Below are 15936 nucleotides of genomic sequence, written 5' to 3' on the forward strand. Positions count from 1 at the left end.
TAAATTTCCAGGTGGCTTGCGGTAGAACGTGAAGGGACTGATGTTGATGAAGGACCTTGTGAGTGATGACACAGCAATGCTATTTGAGAGCTCAAGTGAAAAAGCTTGACAGGAGATGAAAAAAGATCTGCCTACATCTGTTTGGAATATCAGCAGTGTCCCTCTGAAGATTAGCATCAGTACTACTAACATCTGGTGGAGCGTCAAGGAAACCTTTTCAAGTAGGCACTGGCAGCTAGTCATTTCGTGTAGGTACTAGTTGTGGCTTGGACCCTCCTTCAAAGGCTTTTAGGAAGTGAATGTTTTGGAAGAAATCATATGGGTTGTTTAGTGTCTCTCTATGGCTCCCCCTTTCTGGAAGTAGGATACTTTGTTTATCACTGTGTCCCCAGATGCATGCACATAGTCATTCAATAAAACTTTGTTGAATTAAAGAGTAAAACAAGAATGGACTGATTCTTCAGCTTGTGTGGAATATCACCTGGGGCTGTCTAGAAATAACTGGAAGAGACGCGTGGGCACGGGCAATCAGGATTCTCCAATGATTTAGCCTCCAACTGGTAACATTTCTATATTAATGAAAATGTGACTTTAATTTTACCCTTGGGCAGGTGAATGCTAGGGAACATTCAGATTATACTTAGAAGTTTCAAATATGGTTGAAATGCCTTTAAATTGAAATGATGTTTCCATGGGAGAATACTGAATTGCAAACAGTGCAGATAAATTTCAAAACCAAAACACCATCATTTAGGTGTTACTAATATGCGACAAGCACAGAAGTTGTTTTTCTCACTTCCCTCTCTGCAAACGTATTTTTATGATTTAATGAACCAATTTACTGGTATACATTGTATTTGTAACAGCTTTTATGAGGTATAATTTACATGTCATAATACCCATTGTAAGTGTACAATTCAATGATTTGTAGCAAATTTATATAGTGCTATAACTGTCACCACAGTTTTTGAAGATTTCATTCCCCCAAAATCCCTTAGAGCCCATTGCAGTCAATCCTTGCTGTCACCCCTGGCCCCCGGCAAGAACTGATCTGCTTTCTGTCTCTAAATTTGTCTCTTCTGGACATTTCCTTTTTTCACTGGTGTGACTGTGCCAAATATTGTTAATCCATTTACCAGCTGAACATTTTGCTTGGTTCCAGTTTTTGGCTACTATGAATAATGCAGCCACGAACAAATGGACATAGGTTTTCATTTCTCTTGGAGTGGAACTGGACTGTTTGTGAAGCTTCTGTTTAATTTTTAAGCAACTGCAAATCCGCTCTTCCAAAGTGGCCATGTGTTATACATTACCATCAGCCATATATGAGAGTTCCAGTTTCTCTACATTCTTGCCAACATTTGGTATTGTCTTTTGGATTCTAGCCATTCTAGTGGTATTTCAATGTGGTTTTAATTTGCATATCACTATGATTACATATTTATTATGCAAAGTGACAGTGTGTTATGGAGTTAGATTCTTTTTGTAATAAAGTCTGAAACAACTTAAAAAGCTCATTTTAAGGTTTCAGTTTTTTAAAGGAAGTACTTCCTGTTGATATACTATTCATTAGTAAAAATTCACAGTATTATTTTTGTCTGGTTCTAACATCTTGTGCCAATTTGAAGAGCTTAAGAGATTGGCGGTGTAGGCTCCAGAGGACTGAGTGAGTTTCAATCCTGCCTCCTCAATTTTACTTGCTGAGTGACTTTTGGCTTAGCTTTTCTGTGCCCCAGTGTTTTTAGCTGAAAAATAGAGCTAATAGTACCTGTCACATAGTGTTGTTATGAAGCATATAATGTATGTAAAATACTTAGAACATATGAATATATACTGATTTTGAAATGTTACAACCACTTTTAAAAACAAATTCATCATAAGAAATTGGAATAGACCTTTTTTTTTCCTTACTGGACTTAACATTTCTAGGTGCCCCTTCACAGGTCATCTACAGAACCAACAAATTTTAGCTACTCTGGCTGCCATTTTTTGCCACTAAAAACATTTCAGTGTGGCACATTTTCATTCCAACTCATCTAAAATGGGGATGGGAAAGAGTTCCTGGGCAATGTAAATTTGATTGCCAGGGAAGTGATATTAGAAGCAATTGAAGTTCTTGTGAATTCTGAAGCAGATTCAGCTCTTGATGACTTAGTAAGCACCGTCCTCAGAAGAAAACTAAAGAAACACTCAATCTTTGTTCAACCCCTGGCCTTCAAATCCATGCTGTCCATTTACTGAAGTTTTCACAGTAATTTAGTAATAAAAATTCATGTAACTCAGTCTGGTTTCATTCATGTTAACAAACAGGTTAAGTGACTGAGAAATAAAGATGTTAGGTTCAGGTATTTAACTAACCAGTATTTCTAAGTGTGAAGGATCCTGTCATGGTCACTGATGGCTAGGTATAATTGTGAATGGATGTACTCATGGAAAAATTAAAAGTTTATATTTTTCACTTTAGTTTATACAAATTAGCACGATTCCATGCTAAGCATTATTTTTCCTGCTTTCTCTCGAATGATTAGTCAGCTTTAAAACACTATATAACACATAACATAAAAGCTAAAATAATGTCAGTATATCAATCCTATTTATAATTTAGGGATTAAGGTTATGTTGAACAAGAACTGTAAAATGCTAATTTACTCAATTGGGAAATTTCCCATTTATATTGTTTAAAGTTTATACTGGCTTATTTCAAATCACACCCACACTCACTAAGAAAAACAGATTTTTTTTACATATTCAGTATGTCACTTAAAATCCATGATGACAATACTAAGTCATTTTAAGACTATATAGACTATCCAATGACTGTATGAAATTTGGAAGTCTTGAATACTTTCTTTAGCGATTGTAAAAAGGAATAAATAACACTCATCAATGGAAACTTATTGCCATTTTTCTTGAAAATAGTTTGAAATTAGAATTTTTTTTTTTTAATATTGAAGGTAATCAGTCTATAGATCTCTTAAATTGGAGTACTATTTCATGCCAAGATTGGAGGGTAAAAGCTTTGTATAGACCTAGTTTTATTCATTTATTCTACTGTGTGCAAAGCACTGGATTTATGTGGTTAGTTGAGAATTCATATCTGTTTGCAGTTCAGTACATCCTTAGAGGAGTCGAAGTGAATTTTTTTAAGTTCCAAAGAGATACTTCACTATCACTAGCAGGAAAAATATGAAGCAATAAAGGACATTCCAGAGAACATACATTTTGTACCCCCAGTCATCCCCAACATGTCCAGAGCACCATAGAAGCAACTTATAAGTATAGTTACTTTAACAAGAGTAACTAAATTATGATTCAGAACATCTGCAAAGGGCATGGGTGAAGGGGGGTTTAGACCAATTTAGACCTAAGACAAGGACATGAAATTCCAAATATTCTACAACAGGTACACTGCTGGTTTTTACAAGGTGTGTCAGGCCAACTGATGATTGACAAGAAAATATAAAAAGAAACTGAATGGCAGTACATTATCTGTAGCAGCAGGATGAGAGCTTGGGCAGCCCTGCTGGACCAGAAGCTGTGGTTTCAGAGACTACACATATCTTATCTTGCTACTTCACCCACTGAGCCCCCAGGCAGGCTAGAGAATCATATAACAGGTAATTGTAGCCAGATCCATCCCACGTGCAAAGTGCCCCACAGTTCTTTGTAAACAGTGCGCTCCTTCAATGTTACTTCTCTTACGTTTACACTCCCTTTTCTCGACAGTGGAGGTGAATAAAAAGCTTGCTGCTGAGCTGGATGCACAGAGGACAAATACACAGCATGCAGGTCAAGGATCATTCCGTAAGAAAAAGAGATTATGTCTTTATGGAACACTCCACTTCCCTTTTCTGAAATACAATGCTGTGCTATATACCGTATAAAAAAAGACCCACAGATAAGCCAACTTGAAATAGAAAACTGTTTAGAAAATAAAAGCTTTCTTTTCTAAGAGATACTTAAAAAGATATAAAGTAGAGAGTGGACCTGAATTTCTAACTGCAAACTAAAATCGCCCAGCTTTCTCTGAGGTCAAGCTGAAAGTTAAATACCTGAGGCTAGTGTCGGTGTTAGGACTAGAACTAAGCTCTCTGAAGCTCCCATAGCATTCGTAGTATAGAAAACAGAGGTCAGAAGTTTAGTAGGAACAACCAAGGAAATGACTCTTAGGAAGGAAGCTCAAAACTCCAGTTCCACCTACTCCTTCGTCCTCCAAACCAAAATGCCTCTCTTATCTGTATCTCTACATATGATTTGTGCAAGATGTAAGCAGAGGTGTTTTTCTGCCAATCTTTTACTGTAAGGGATGCCGAAAGGTAAATGAATCCTGCCTCTCACTCTCTAAATTGCTACAGAATACAGAATACAATGAAAAGAGAAAATCAGTTGATCTACAGAACTGAGCTTCATATTGACAAACACAATGGAAGAATTCCATAATACAGTCTTTATCAGTTTCTTTAAGGCTCAGTCTATGAACTCTAAAATTAAAAAATATAAATATTATAGTGAGAGTCAGGTCCAGGGCTCATCCAACTCAGCATCTTGCAGTTGCTCTTGGCATGTGAAATAGGAACAAACACAACCCTCATAAATCTGATTGCCAACCATCATGAGTGTAGTGCTGAGTGAAGTCCAGAGTCAGGATTAAGGTGAGGTGAGAGGTACCTGGGGAGCGAGATTTAAGGAGGCACTCACTGCTGTGCAAATGCCTGAACGTGAGTCCTCCTTAAATCCTAGTGCCTCTCTTGCCTCACCCTAGTCCCAGCCCAGATGGAGTCAACTACCTAAGAAAATCAGAAGGAACCAACAAAAGAAAACCAAACCAGAGCTGTAAGCGCTGAGGCCTCTGAAGGTTAGGTGACAAGGTCAGCATGCAGTGGGGAAAGACAAAGAAGCAAAAAATGGAAGTATGTGTAAGAGTTTCAGTCACCTATTGGGCTATTTCTTGCTGTATGGCATTGTTTTTGGACACTGCACAAAAGAGAGAGGTGTGAATTCAGAAACCACCTAGTTAATCACCTCTTTATATTTCTAAGAGGTCCCAGTATTGTCTGTTAAATAGGCTTAGCACTTACCAACTTATTTTAAGCAGCCTCTTTTAAGGTTAGTCATTGGTTTTGAGATTTATAGCTGTTTCTCTACTTTCCTTCCAGGGGAAATCTCTCATACTTAGAAATCAACAGAAGGCTTAGGACATTTCTTTGCCACACTGTTGAAATGTTCTTTTCCAAGTAGTTAACGTCAAACTGGAAAATAACCAGTCTATAAGGAACGGCTAACTCAAGAGTTGCATCACCAAACTACAATTTCTTTAAAACTAGCTGTCTGCTGAAACTTCAATAAATTAATTAGAATATAAACTTACGTTAAAGCTTCTGAATAATTATAATGAGGAGAGACTCCTAGAAACTTCTGTACTTCATCCATCACTGTAGCAGGATCAGTTCTTAGCTGTTGCCCGTCGATAATTAGCAACTAAATTACCAAAGAAATTAAAAAAAGACAATGCACATTGAAAAAAGTCATGTAACTGTACAATAAAAAATTTATGCACTCTGAATTTATTCAGGGAGAGACACTGTGCTGAGGGGATTTGCATGCATTGTTGTTAGACTTAACCAGGCCATCCTCCTTAACGACCTAGAACAAGAAATAAGTCACACTAATTTAATGCACTCATGCTTTGTAATCTGAGAAGTCCTGCAAACACTATGAAAACAAAAAAGTCATTTGCAGGGACCAAGACAGCTTAAGAAATGTGACTAGAAAATTACAAATGGAAACCAAGTTTAAAAACAGACAAAAGAATGATTCCATCATTCAAGCTGGGAGGGAGCACTGTAGAAAAGAAAAATGGTTATAATAAGACCAGCTGTAATGAGACAGAGGACGCGTCATTCTCCACAGTTCCATTTAAAGGGGTAGCACCGTAAAGTTTTAAGAAATACTTTGATAATCTATTTGGAGAAAAAGATAAGTCTCCTAGAGAACATGATTGTGGACAGAAGTTCCTCCAAAGACTAAGGGAAAGAATTTGCTTGTTACTCTGGTGAGCGAGTAGGGTGGACCCAGCAAGACAAAACGACAAGAGACAATGATGGAGGGCCACGAAGTGCAGGGTAACTCTTGCTCACACCTCTTCTCCAATGTTTCTAGTTAATCCAGACCAGCATCGTTCAACGGGACTTTCTCTGACAATGGCCATGTGCCACAGCTCTGGTGTCTAACAAACAGGTGGACACTGAGCATTTGAAATGTGGCTAATGTGACTGAGGAACTGAATTTTTAATTTTATATAATTTTAATATAAATTTAAATAGCCACATGTCATAAGAGCTATCATATTGGAAGGCACAGTTCTAGACACACATGATATACCCTGTCTGAGGTGACCGCACAACTGTATGCAATTCGATGTAGGGCCTGATTTCGTAAACGAGGTTGACGCCAGACAAAAAAGAGAAGCAAGGAAGCCAAGAAAAACATAGGACTTATGAAAAATTCAGCAAGGTGGTTCAAAGGGAAATAATGGCACTTAAGCAAAACAATATTTGCCTTGTTTGGCTAAGAGGTTCTGAAGCTCTATTCTCAGAACAAGAATCAGGATATGAAGCTGCTGAAGCTCTTTACAATCGGGACACGTGCACACTAGAAACTAGAGCAGGGAGAATTATCCTGAAAGACTTTTAGAAAGAAAATTAAACAGTTTTTCTACCTCTGCCTATCTATTATTCTTTGCCACAGTCTCAGTATTTACAACTAAAGAGTACAAGCTAGTAATGTTTTAATGAGTAAAAATCTCCTCTATCCTAGAGGCAAAGTCATCAACTTAATGGGATTGTAACATGATGTAAATTCTTATTGCCCAATACCTGAAACGGGGGGAAATACACAAGCCATCTCTCGATGTGGCTGGCATACCACCCTGGGACCAAACATCTCTTCTGCAAGGCTCTGAGCTCGGAGGGTGCACGGGGCCCGGCTGAGATGACATCGTAGAAGCTAAACTTCAGAGCTGCGGGGTCTTCATGTGATCGCTGATGCTGTGATGAAAAGGTGGATAATTAAACCAACGTGAATCATAGGCATCAATAATTAAAAACCAATCTCTGTGACAAGTCTCAAAGCTAAAGGAAGGAGTGCCTTGCTGCTGGAGAGTTATTTGTTTTGCAGTTAATAAAGGATGAAAATGTTTGCTTGAAGCAAGGGATATAAAGTTATGATGCTGATGAGAGTATATTTTCGAGAACTTATTTGGTAGAGGCTGAATTCCTATTGATAGGATTCCTTAACCCACTTTACTGAGTTGTTTCCTTTGTGTATATATTTTATGCTGAAAGTAAACTTTTGAAAGTTGCATTAATGCCCCCTTTTCAGCCCATAAGCAAACCATTTATCATGTCCAGTGAGTATCCATAATGCAAAAGCACTCTACTAGTTCTGCCACATGGTTTTGCTCCATCTAGTAATGCAGTTTTAGATAGAAAAGCCCTGTTGGCTATTTAAATGGCGAAACTACTGAAAACTTGGACATGTACATTATCCGAAATTCACAGCTTTTCTCATACACTACCTAGCATCTAAAAGCCAAGATTATTTTACCTAATGGTAACCTTTGTGATGAATCAGAATCATTTATTGTACAGAAAATGCAGAAAGCAGCAATCCAAACAGGAAAGTGTTTCCTAATGGCTCCGGCTCAGGCCCCTGAGTTTGAGGAAATCACCTTTTCCCTAAATTGTCCAATAAATATTCAGGCTTAGCGGTGGATTTGTGGCTGTTTACCATGTCTAGTTGAATAGCAAATTTGCTGCAATTGAGATTCAAATTACTGTACTAACAATTCTACTAGACTTTGTTAAGGCCTGCATTTGACCACTGCGGGGTGATTTATTTGTAATATTTAGGACATTTTGTTAGCTTGGAGCCTTGAAACCTCATTTTTCAGGAAATTCTCAATTTTTCAGGGGCTGAGTGGTTGCCAAGCTCCAATTTTCTTCTTTCTCTTTGAGTCAATTAAGGCTTATTTCTCTTTTCTGCAGATACCCAGTGGAAAAGGTAAAAGGCGCAAAATCAAATCAGTCAATTTGCAATTGGCTGTATATTTTGATTTAAAATATGGCTCTAGGAGTCTGGCATGAATGATTAGTGTGGAATTGTGGACCTCAGCTTTCCAGGATGTCTCACTCCCTATAATGCAGACAATTCTCAACGTGCCCTTCCAAGACTCATCTGCTTTATATGACCTTTCTCTAGTCTGTCCTGGCCACAAAACCTTTCCTGACAATCTGCTCTTCCTCTTGTAAACCTGGAAAAGCTGCTTTTGTTAAATAACAAAAGGACCCAGTGCTGAGAAACTTTGTTCTCAATATCATAGATTGTCAGGAATTTAGCTGTTTGAAATCCTGTCAGTGAGAACAGAACCTCCCACTCTTACCTGGAGGATCCGAGCTATGCGAGTAACTTCACTACAGAGAAGGAGCCCTATTGCCAACCCGGGTGCGGAGTCTCAGATAAGGGGTTTTTGGATGCAACATTCCACATTCATCTTAACTTTATAGTTTCCAAGGAAATAAGACCCTCAATCTGCTTTTCAGCCCTGACCTGCTGATAACCCCCTTACACATAGCCCTGCTTATCAAAACACTCCATTTTAATTTTACCTAAATTTCTCTCCTTACAAATCCTCCCTTCTTTAGGGAAATGCCCAATAGTCCCTCTGGTGTTTGGGCTCCTCTAAGGCAGCCAATTAATATACTTAACTTGTTGTCCCTGCTGGTCTTTACTGGATGGGTTTTATCACTCTGTAGGAGTCCATCTGTCACTTAATACTTTCTGATTTACACACTGATTATTTATACATATTTCTCCAATTAGACTGAAAGCAGTCTGGAGTGTGGCATCCACATTTATGAATTTATCTTCAAATCATACTTAGAAGAATACTTTCCACATGGTAGTCATTAAAATTGTTTAATGAATGGATAAACATATGAACATTAGGAAAGTGTTTTTTAAATCACAAAACTGAGGAATGATAACCAAGGATCCTAAAGACTAAAGACACTATTAATTTTGTTATGTTCTTATATTTAATTTTGACTGCTTTATATTGAACTTTTTTCACTTGGTGATTAAAATATCACTGGGACAGGTTTTTTTTCCTATTATTTTTAACGATTTATGAGAGTAAAAATGTATTTGATATATAAGTATTATTATTAGAGTCTGTTAAATTATTTCAAAGTGGTCGTTTCTGTGCTCTGCGTTAAGCAACATCAGAAACATAATGGCAGTGAGTGTATGAGAAAGACTCTTAGAACAGGGTTGAGACTGGCTGGGTTAGCTTCAGTATTTAAGATCTTTTAGAGTCAAGGTCATTGATCTGTGGCCCACGGGCTAAAATTGGCCTGATGCTTCTTTTTGTAAATAAAGTTTTATTGGAACATGGCTAAGCTCATTAATTTACATATTGTTTATGGCTGCTTTTGCAACATAACGGCAAAGTTGTGACAGAGACCAACCATGTGGCCTGCAAAGGCCGAAATATTTACTGTCTGGCCCTTGATGGAAAAAACAGGCGACTTCTGCTTTGGGGAATCAATTATATTCCTAATCTGTAAAACTGAGATAATAATAGCAGCATTATATATGTATGAGATGAAAAATAATGATTTAAAATTATAGCATTTTACTTTTAAAATGCAGATGTATACAAGCACAGCCATACATACAAGTACATAGTATTGTTTGTTATAGTTTAATTTAGTTTCTTCATTGCAATAATACATTTTGTTAAATTAATTAAATGAATACAAAATTAATAAAAACTTAAGGAGAAAGTTAGTTTCTCCATGGAAACAAAGAAAAATTTATCCACTTTTCTGCAGATAGAGAACAAGCATATCTTCACTTTTGTTAAGACCTGGGGTCGTGGCTATTGCTGAAAACCGTCCTTCTCCATACTCCCCTCTACCTGCTGGATTCTGTCTGTGTTTCCCTTACCTGGTACCAGGAATAGGCTCGGTCTGATGGGTCAATGAGAATGGTGATGATCTTGGCTTTGGGGACCAGAGAAGCTGCTCTTTTAGGAGCTTCCTCTGAGTGGAAGTAATTGGCACTCTTCTCAAACAGAAAGTCAGTGGTGACATTAGATGGGACTGGGAAGAAATCCATATACCTAGAAAAGGAATATTTCTCAAAATGAGACTCTGGTATACTCATACCCTGGTGAGTGAAGATGTTAAAGGTGTCCCACAAATTCTCCTTCTTTAAGGCATTGGTCATCCCACATAGTTAGCAAGGGAAAAATATACAGGCCACTAATAATGAATTTTGAAAGTGCTTTTCTAAATACATTATCTATTTGTTTTGCTTAGTATCAGGAAAAAAAGGTATGGGAGATAACGAAAACACAGACACAGAGTGATCAAACCACGACAATAACAATCTAACTGTATAAAATATGTCGAAACGCAGAAAGAGTTTACAGAGAAAAATGTGAGTGCTCGACCAAAAAGAAAATTTGATCAAAACAGATGATATGTTCAGTTGAAGGCATTTTAAAAGGACTCAGACAAAACATGTTTTACTTCATCACACGTAAAACAATTTCACTCCTGCTAATGTGTTGTGCTGCTGTCACATTCAAAGTGTCAAAGTGCAGAGCAGATCTGGTGTAAACATTGCCTATTTGCTTATTTTTTCCCATATTTAGGCATTTATATTCTTTAAAGGAACTATAAAAGTTTAAAAAGTATGTACATATTTCCAAATATAAAATCCTATCAAATTTCCCAGACAGATCTTGTACCCTTAAGTGAGGTGAGAATTTAAACCACCAGCAGAGGGAACACAGGGATACCGGTGCCTCAGGCACAGAAATGGCAGGGCTTAATGCATTTCGTAAAGTGATCCATCTGTACCAAGGTGTCAAATATAAACTAATTCGGCAAATGATAATAGATATTTCTGAAGCACTAAGGGCCACCTTTCAGAGGAAAAAGGGCCTTTTGAGGGAGAAAATGCAAATTTAACTTCTACAGTTTCTTATATTTTATAATAATGGCCTCACCCTCCACCCTGCCCCGCCCTCACTTCAATTCATAAGCTGACACGACTCTGGCTACCAAGATAAGGCGGTTCAGTAAGTACGGAACCAGACAGTCATCAACTTTTATGTGAGGACTTCTTTTTGCAGCTTGCTGTTTTCTTTTAGTCGTCTCACACGGTAAAGCTGCTAGGATTGCAGTTGTTAATGTACTGCAAAGTTTGGCTGGTACCACAAAGTGATGTCTTAAAACTCAGGGCAGTAAAGAAATCCTTTTATGTTTTTGGGAAATTGCCTTATTGGTGACAGGTCATTCTGCCATCCTTTTAGGGAGAAAGAGGTATACAAAAATTTCTGGAAAGTTTGATCTGCTGTCTGGTGTATATTCTAGCAACAGTAAGTGCCAAATTTCAGGGTACTTCTTAATTTAGATGTTCACACTGGTTCCAGGGGTCTAAGGTTATCCCAAGTGTCTACTGGTATCTTAATTTGGTCCAAGCTTGTCTCGAGTTTGCTTATTCTGAGAAAGCCTCCAAAAATCACCAAAAAGGGGCAGAAGGTACTGAATTCAGATAACTTTTAATTTCTAAAAACTGTCCCACCCTCTGAGCTGTCCTCTACCTGGAACAGTTTAGGCCTTGGGAACCTCAGGCAGCTCTGGGTCTTGGACTGTAATGTGTTGATTTTGCCTGGCCCCGAGGCTCACGGAGAAAGCAGAGTCCAGTTCTTGTCTGCTTATATGCCCACATTTTTGTAGTATAGCAGCTGGCACTTATATGCAGTTGAAAAATGCTTGATGAATAAACAAGTAAATAAAGAGTTCACCTTCATATTTCCAGGGTGGAAATAGGTCCACATTTGGAGAATATGAACTTGGGTTATCTAAGAATTGGTGAGCAAACTCAAGAGGTTTAAGAATTTGGGGGTTAAAAGTGAATGCCTGTCTCATTTAAAGCTTTGCTACTTCCATAAAACCTCAGCAATTTTTTTAACTGGAAGGTGTGACTTTTGCAATGTTACTTGGGTTGACCCTGAGTATTTCTTGGTGATTTCACTCAAAGCCAGATTAAGACGTTTAGAGGTTCTAAACACTAACAGGATTTCATGGCTCTCCACACTCCGCTCCAATCCTCCATTGCAGCCCAACGTAATTATAAAAAATACTACCAAACCAGAAAATATAAAACTTTACTGTATGCATAAATCAAACACTTTCCTTAGATCTTTTGATTGCAAATCTTGGCCATTTTATCAAAGGTAGAGTTTTCTCATTTTCATTTGCTCTATGTTGCTTGTTCCCTAAACCTGTGCTTAGGGTGCCTGTCAGTTAAGACAGCCCCAGTTTTACCCAGTTCTCCAGGAAAAGCAGATCCATGTATCCAGATTAACTAGCTGTGCCTTAGCTTCTCTAAGTGACTTGGCACGCTGAGGCATATAATCTTCAACCCTGTGGCTCTGTGGTCCCAAAGGGGCTGCTGAGGTGCTGACACTTGCTAGAGAGGCAAGGCCAGTCCAAGGACTGTGAATACATTTGATGTCGTTGACAGCAAAGCTACAGTTATAGCTAATAGATTTACATTTGCAGTTACTACTATTCATTCTTGTGTTAATTGCCTTTTATAAACATATAATTTGTCAATCAAAAGTGTTTGCAATTGGGGTGTTTTTAGTGAGTTATAATTAAAATCTTTAATTGCTCATTAGCTTTCTACTTATTTATGTCCTCTCTTTGTAAACTGCTTAAGGGACATTTTGTTCCTGTCATAGAGCCTATAGACATTACTGGCTTAGGAACAGCTTTTTTTTTTTTTTAATTGGTTATTCTCACAGATATTCTTAAGTCTCAGGGAATCCAAGTATTGCATTCCTTCCCACATCTAAAGCAGTTTTTAATCCCTCCCTTTAGTTAATATCGTTTTATTCCACTGTATACGGGCATATATATTTGAGTTAGTGGTCAAATAGCAGCTAAAGGAGTTGATAGCTTTTTGATTCTCACAGCTGTTACTTAACACTACGCAATTAACATCAAGCACTGTACTGAAGAATTGGCAGTGAAATATATAACGATCAGAATATATGTAAATCCTAGTAGGTGCTCAAATGACACTCCACCTATTTCTTTATCTTTCCATTCGGACTATCCGCGAGTGACTCTTGAGGGGGCTGACACTTATAAAATTGAGATCGTGCAATGTGACAACAGAGGTTAATGTGTAACAACACTTTATACGAAAATACATACAAAATGTTTATGTTCACCATCTAGAATTATTACAAGAATTCCACTCTTTTATACTACATTTCCCCCCAGAATTTATACCTTAACAGCAAGACTTCTGGATAGATTTTATGATTAACATGTTCATTTGCAACAGCAATTCCTACTACATTCTTTTGGGTATATTTGACATTTTAATTTTTAATTTTAATATAACTATTTTCCTCAGATAGTTGATATAGTTCTAATTTCAATTCAAATGCCAAAAATCAAATTTGGGGGGCAGGCCTGGTGGCACAGTGGTTAAGTTTGCGCACTCCGCTTCAGCGGCCCAGGATTTACAGGTTCAGATCCTGGGTGTGGACCTGGCATGGTTCGTCAAGCCATGCTGTGGAAGTATCCCACCTAAAATAAAGGAAGACTGTCAAAAATGTTAGCTCAGTGACAATCGTCCTCAAGCCAAAAAAAAAAAAAGATTGGCAACAGATGTTAGCTCAGGGCCAATCTTCCTCACAAAAACAAAAAACAATAAAATTTTGTATATTGTTGATAGCTTTTTTATAGGTTTCATTACTCATGAAATATACACATTTCTAGTTCTATTTATTTACCTTTTATGCCAAAGCAAAATAGAAAATTATATATGTGGACTGTAGCATCACTGTAATGCAAAGTGCACAGAAAGAGAAAGCTATGAAAGCATTTTCTTAAGAGTAGAGAGAAGTTAAATTCCTGGGGATTATGGTATTTCTCTGACTTCATATCTGCAACTACTATCAAAGATAATTAATGCAAATTGAAATTACATGTGGGCTTCTTGAGGTGACAAGTCTATTCATAAACTGAGAAAAGTTTGTTATGAATAATTTCTGTTCTCCTTCATGTTATTCAATTTCCAAGGCACAGAAGATAACTTTTATTTGTGGCTACAAACTTATATGTGTATGAATATGAGCGCTAATTTTATACTGTGCACAGTACATATGCTTTTAGATTGATACTAATAACCCATCTTACCAATCAATCCCCCTGTGGTAGTTATTTCTATTAAAGAACTGTACCTCCTCAAAGGTTTTGGGGCTGGGGGAGTTACTAAGGATGGAGGGATGCATGACCAGGAACAAATACAGAGCAGTGGTTCCTGAAAAGACAACAGAGGTGGAGAGATTAATTAAATGGAAACAATTTCCTACTATTAGCATTTCAAAGTCATTAATAAACCAAGTATTACAACAATCCAAACAGACGCATTTGAGTATTCCTGGAATTAAATTGAATAGATAACCAGCATTTTAAAAGAAGCAAATTCTAAAAGATGAAGAGAATGAGATGTGAGGAGAGGTTGGGAGAGACTGGGAGAGCTGGCTTGTGACGTCAGCTCAGTCACTGACGGGGCCTGTGCCTTTGGCTTTTAGCTTCTCTTTGTCTTGGTGTCTTTGTCACCTGCCTTGCTGACTTCCTCGGCTGTCTCTGAGGATGAGATATTGTACCTGAAAACATTTTGATGTTAATAAAGCACTATACAAATTAAAGACATCATTCTTTAATATATTACATTAGCAAAATCAATACTCGGGTTCACCTATAAAGTTCTTCCTGAGGCCTATAAAAACATTAAATTTGAGATAGAATTTAAACTTCACAGGTTTAAGTTTGAATGTTGAATGTTCTTACATACTTATAAAAAGTAGTGTCAAAAATTGTTTAAACTGCTAAATTTGAAAAAAAAATAGTGCCCTTTCTTAGTGGTATAACTTAGAAAATTTACCTCTTTTGGAAAGAGAATGGTATATCACAGGGACCCATATAGATTTGTGACTACTGGGGATCAAGGCTGTGATTTTTTTATTTGACTAGCCTTTTTTTTTTCATTGAGGTAAAATTGATATATAACATTATATACGTTTCAGGTATACAACATTATAATTTGATATTTGTATATACCACAAAGTGATCACCACCATAATTCTAGTTACAATTTGTCACCATACAATTGACCCCCTTCACCCTTTTTGCCCCCCCCCCCCCGCCCAAAACCCACTTCCCCTCTGGTGACCACCTATCTGTTTTCTGTATCTATGAGTTTGTTTTTCTTTTGTTTTGTTTGTTCCTTTGTTTTGTTCTTAGCTTGCACATGTAAGTGAAATCATACAGTGTTTGTCCTTCTCCTTCTGACTTATTTCACTTGGTGTAATACTCTCAAGGTTTGTTCATGTTGTCACAAGTGGCAAGATTTCCCCCTTTTTTATGGCTAACATTTTTTCGTTGAGGTAAAATTGATATATAACATATACGTTTCAGGCATACAACATTATCAGATATATGATTTGCAAATATTTTCTCCCAATTAGTAGGTTGCCTTTTCATTGTGTTGCCGGTTTCCTTTGTTGTGCAGAAGCTTTTTAGTTTGATGTAGTCCCATTTGTTTATATTTGCTTTTGTTTTCCTTGCCTTTGGAGTCAGCTCCCAAAAATGATTGCTAAGACTGATGTCAAGGAGCCTACAGCCTATGTATTCTTCTAGAAATTTTATGTTTTCAGGTCTTAGATTTAAGTCTTTAATCTATTTTGAGTTGATTTTTGTGTACGGTGTAAGACAGAGGTCTAGTTTCATTCTTTTGCATGTGGCTGTCCAGTTTTCCCAACACCATTTATTGAAGAGA

The 15936-nt window shown here is 37.3% G+C and overlaps 1 protein-coding gene across 2 annotated transcripts in view; it reads right to left on the minus strand.

The window, feature by feature from the left end:
• The window catches only part of NDST3 (N-deacetylase and N-sulfotransferase 3), a 161506-nt gene that overhangs the window by 11369 nt on the left and 134201 nt on the right, over positions 1–15936 (minus strand). For both annotated transcript variants that reach the window (XM_005607872.4, XM_023636641.2), the window contains exons 9-12: positions 14292–14415; positions 10009–10183; positions 6876–7046; positions 5369–5478 (exon numbers count right to left, since the gene is read on the minus strand). In XM_005607872.4, coding sequence (XP_005607929.1) covers positions 5369–5478; positions 6876–7046; positions 10009–10183; positions 14292–14415 — 580 coding nt within the window. The remainder of the gene's footprint in view (positions 1–5368; positions 5479–6875; positions 7047–10008; positions 10184–14291; positions 14416–15936) is intronic.

Source organism: Equus caballus, chromosome 2 (genome assembly GCF_041296265.1).
Source record: "Equus caballus isolate H_3958 breed thoroughbred chromosome 2, TB-T2T, whole genome shotgun sequence".
NCBI classification, from domain to species: Eukaryota; Metazoa; Chordata; class Mammalia; order Perissodactyla; family Equidae; genus Equus; species Equus caballus.